The sequence below is a fragment of the Akebia trifoliata genome, chromosome 5 (genome assembly GCF_017979445.1).
Source record: "Akebia trifoliata isolate Shusen 1 chromosome 5, ASM1797944v1, whole genome shotgun sequence".
In the NCBI taxonomy this organism is placed as follows: domain Eukaryota; kingdom Viridiplantae; phylum Streptophyta; class Magnoliopsida; order Ranunculales; family Lardizabalaceae; genus Akebia; species Akebia trifoliata.
Window position 1 is genome coordinate 8,541,118 of NC_141379.1, and position 4,371 is coordinate 8,545,488.

General features: G+C 37.3%; 1 protein-coding gene across 1 annotated transcript; it reads left to right on the forward strand.

The window, feature by feature from the left end:
• Nucleotides 1-236: 236 nt before the first annotated feature.
• Nucleotides 237-3,699, forward strand: LOC147401388 (uncharacterized). Its single transcript, XM_086442681.1, has 4 exons — nucleotides 237-782; nucleotides 2,050-2,177; nucleotides 2,736-2,852; nucleotides 2,976-3,699. Exons 1-4 carry the CDS (start codon nucleotides 251-253, stop codon nucleotides 3,513-3,515), a joined length of 1,317 nt encoding a protein of 438 aa, XP_086298807.1. The 5' UTR covers nucleotides 237-250; the 3' UTR covers nucleotides 3,516-3,699.
• The last annotated feature ends 672 nt before the right edge of the window (nucleotides 3,700-4,371 follow it).

Genomic DNA, 4,371 nt, shown 5'->3' on the forward strand with positions numbered 1-4,371 from the left:
CATCAGGGACAGCAGGAGTTGTTTTGCCACCCAACTCCTTCAGTATACATGATCATCTGCACCCAATAATAAAGTAAAAATAGATAGATAGATAAGTTAATAGTACAAGGATATTACCTAAAGCACATTGTAACGTACCCTTTTACTTTTTATAAACCAATAAAAAATGAGTGGAGGAATCCAATGGGTGTAAGTAGTCATGAGGACAAAGGTCTCCTTCTTATTATATAAATCTGTTGTAAGGAGAAGAATGCATGCAAATGGAGTGCAAGACTCACTAGTCTCACTTTCAGCTTTTGTAGAAATTTTCTTTGGAAGCTCTTTTATACATATAGTAGTGGTGATTTCCTTCCTTCCTTCCGTCCTTCTTTCCTTGGGTGCATGTTCTCATCATTTTTTACATACAATAACCATGGGTGCATCAGAAAGCAAGCAAAATGACACTAGTCGTCAAAGAGAGGAGGATGAGGAGCAGCAGCAGGGGCAGGGATTCGGTAATAATGCACTTAAGGTGGGTGCGGCTGTTGCGGGTGTGGCTGCTGTAGGAGTGGCTCTCTTTGCAGCATTTGGTGCAGAGAACAAACAGAACGACACTATTCGTCGTCCTGAGATTGGTGGAAGCAGCAGCAGCAATAACAACATCAGGAGTTGGATGGAGAGAGATGAGGAGGAGGAACATCGTTTTGGTAGTCCAACCAGCAACAACAACAGGGGGAGCATGGAGAGAGATAAGGAGGAGGGACATGGTTTTGGTAGTCCAACCAACAACTATAACCATAAAGGTAAGTAAGTTGACACCCGAGGGTTGGTGAGATGGGCAAGACCACCTCTCAGAAAGCCGAGGTCTTGAATTCTAATTCCCCCATAGGGGCTAGCCTAGGGGGACTCATGTCTCCGGAGGTAGAGGTCTTGAGTTCCAATCCCACCTTGTGAGCCACCTTGGGAGGGATTGGACATGCCCCAAAGATTAGTTGGCTTCTCTAATAGGCCTGGATATATACCTCACCTTAGATACATTTAAATAAATAAATAAAAACATGTAAGGGTAAATCAGCAATGTTTTTGCCCACAAAATGGAACAAAATAGCCTGCTTTTGCGTCAACAAAGTTTCTTGGGGTTTGTATGATTGCGATGAAATTTTTTGGAAAGTAATTCCTAGGTAAAATGAATTTTGATCTTTGATCACGCCTAGCTAAGAATATAAAAAAGAGAACTGGTCGGATTAGATCAACCTACAACCAATTCGATATGGATTGGATCAGACTTAGAACTGGTCAGATTGAACATTGGATTTATTCACTAGATCTCAATATTAGGATCCATATCTGATCCGATGATAACAATTGGATCTGGTTAGGATTAGATCAAATTATGTTTGATATAAAAAAATATGAATAAACTTTATATGTACTTACTTTTTATTGGATCAGGGCCTTTTCGAATCGGGACACTGACCCATCGACTGCCTTAATAGTGTGAATTTAGCATTAGAAGGTCGAAAATCGTTCTCCTAGGGTATGCAGTAGAAAATAAATTCTGAATTGGAAATTAAATAATCTTCTTGGATGGAAAAAATCGTTTTCAGAAAAAAAAAAAATCACAATCATACATTTGAAACAACCATTGTCCCTTAGCACTCATACAGACCCCTAGGGAGATTACATGTAGTGCGCGAATATTTGCCAGTGAGGGGTAAGTACTTATTTTCTATGGATCAGTACTAATTTTCTTGGGAATCACTAGATATATTATCCCATCTCTACCATTTGATGGAAACTCACATAGGTCGTTTGAGGCGACTTTTTTGTTTTTTTTTTCTGCGTGTGAATTGATGTGGGTCTATAATTAAAGTTGATATTTTTTTCCTTTCTCGGAAACTAGGTCTTTCTAGCCTCTTTAGAGTACCCAATAAATCCCTGAGGATGGCCCCTAAGGGATGATTCGAACTTAAGCTTAATTAATTTAAAGTTCATCTTTTACTCTCTTTTTTATTCTTATTATACATGTGCATCCTTCAATTTGTGTGTTTGCTTGTATGGATGTTGCAGGTGGTACTAGAGCTACTTTGAAGATTTTGACTTATAATCTCTGGTCTGAAAACCTGAAAACAAAAGAGAGGATGAAAGCAATAGGTGGCCTTATTGAGAATCATTCTCCTGATCTCATTTGCTTCCAGGTTTTCTTCTTTCTTTCCTCTCATTCTTAGTTCCATGTTTATCTGTTCATAAGATGATAGATTGTGAATTTACTATGGGTTGATATGGAATAAAATAAAAGGATTCCCTCCAATAGACTAACATATCTCTATATTACATACATATATATAGGGGTATTTTATCAAAATCAGCCTACCTCGAGGTATGGCCCACATGCCATTTGTCTTGGGTCTTCTTATTGGTCGCCTCGGACCAGAGTGATACTTTCCAATAACACTCTGGTACTTAAGAGAGATAGATTCACAATATAATTCTTCCTGATTTATGGTTGGAGTCCCCTTTTTCAGTCTATAAAGTTTCTTGTATAACTCATTTCTTCACAACTAATCAATGCCTTTAGGTATGAATAAGTTTTTTATCAACCTGGGCGTGGATGTTTCTATTTGGACATCAATCTTGGTTGGGTTATTGAATTTATGTTCTTCATATCCTTCAAATCTTACTCGTCCCTTCCATTCAAATCTCAAGGTCAGATGTATGTGATTGAGATGAAATCGTACTTTTACTTAATCATACAGGAGGTCACACCCGAAATTTATGCCTTGTTCGAACGATCCAACTGGTGGAAAGAATATTTTATTTCAAGTCAAAGTGCTGCGGTGACCAAAAAAGATAAATCATATTTCATCATACAGGTGAGATCCTCTCTCTTGCTCCATAACTTCTAATTTCCACTAAATAATCTGAAGAAAGATGGGTTGATCTTATTGTTTTAAAATGTTAACTAAAACTTTATTTCTCTATTAAATCATTTGCAGTTGAGCAAAGTTCCAGTTAAATCGTCCAAGAGTGAACCCTTAAAGCACTGCAATCCAAGAGAACTTTGTCAGACTGAGATCAAAGTCGATACCTTCAAATCGTTGGTTGTGGCCACTATCCACCTCAAGAGCCCTCGCAATGAGGAGCAACCCAAAGATGACCGCAAAGTTCAGGCAAATCAAGCTCTTAAAACACTCAAGAATTTGCCAAATGTCATATTTGGTGGTGACATGAACTGGGACGAGGACTCGGATGGCCAATTTCCCTTACCCAATGGGTGGGTTGATGCTTGGGAAAAGTTAAGGCCAGGGGAAAATGGTTACACCTACGATACGGAGTCTAACAAGATGATATCTAAAAATTCCAAATTACCAAAGAGATTTGATCGATTCGTATGCTACTTGAGAGATTTCAGCATATGTGCGATCGAAATGATTGGGACCAAAGAGATACGTGGTGTTTATGTTAATTGGGAAGAGAAGATACCTGCTTTCCCAAGTGATCACTATGGCTTGCTTTTGACTATCTGCCCTAAATAAGTAAGAATGGATTTGTATTAATATAGTAAGTTGGAAGTTTGTTTGGATGAACCTTGTATTAATTTACTGTCTTGTGTATGTGTGCGTGTGTGTTTTTTTTTAATGTGGATGGGCACTGTTAAAAAGTCTAAGATATGATTGTATGAAACTTATTTCAAAGCAAATGACATGCATGTTAATAGAAGTTGAATCTCATAGCTTATTGTGGAAATGGAATTTCATTTGGTTGATTTCCTTTCAATCAAGATGGCAAGATTTTCTATGAAAAACAGGCCAAGAGTATGTCAAATAGGGTCTTAGATGGAGGGTAGAGTATGATCTTCTCTTGAATCAGAATCTAAGTCTCTCTTAATAAAGATTTTTGCTTCCTCTCTCGTTGAGGGTTTGAAAGCTTCTTCTCCTCTAAAGGGAGAGTTTCTATCTTCTGAGAGAAAATGATCCAGATCCCCCTCCTAATGATGGATGCTTTGGTATTTATAAACTTAAGGATAATTTAGTTTCCCAATTATGTCATGATTTAAAAAGTTTTAATTAATTTGTCTAAAGACTAAATTCGTGCAAATCTAATTTTAAGGATTTTATGGAATGTTGGTGGACCAAACTCATTTATTTGGGTGTAGGACCTAATAATTAATAAGAATCACTTGAATTTATTGGATTATGGGTTACCTATGAAAATCCGAGACCCAATGCTTAGGAGGCTTATCCCAACCAAATGGTCCAATTTGAATGTGTGGGTCCATTTTTTACTTTCTAAGGACTTTGTTTTGATTTATAAAATTTACAAGGACCTGACTTAAAATTTTAATGCCTACAAGTATATTCTTGATATAACATTCCTAAGGTGCTCTACACC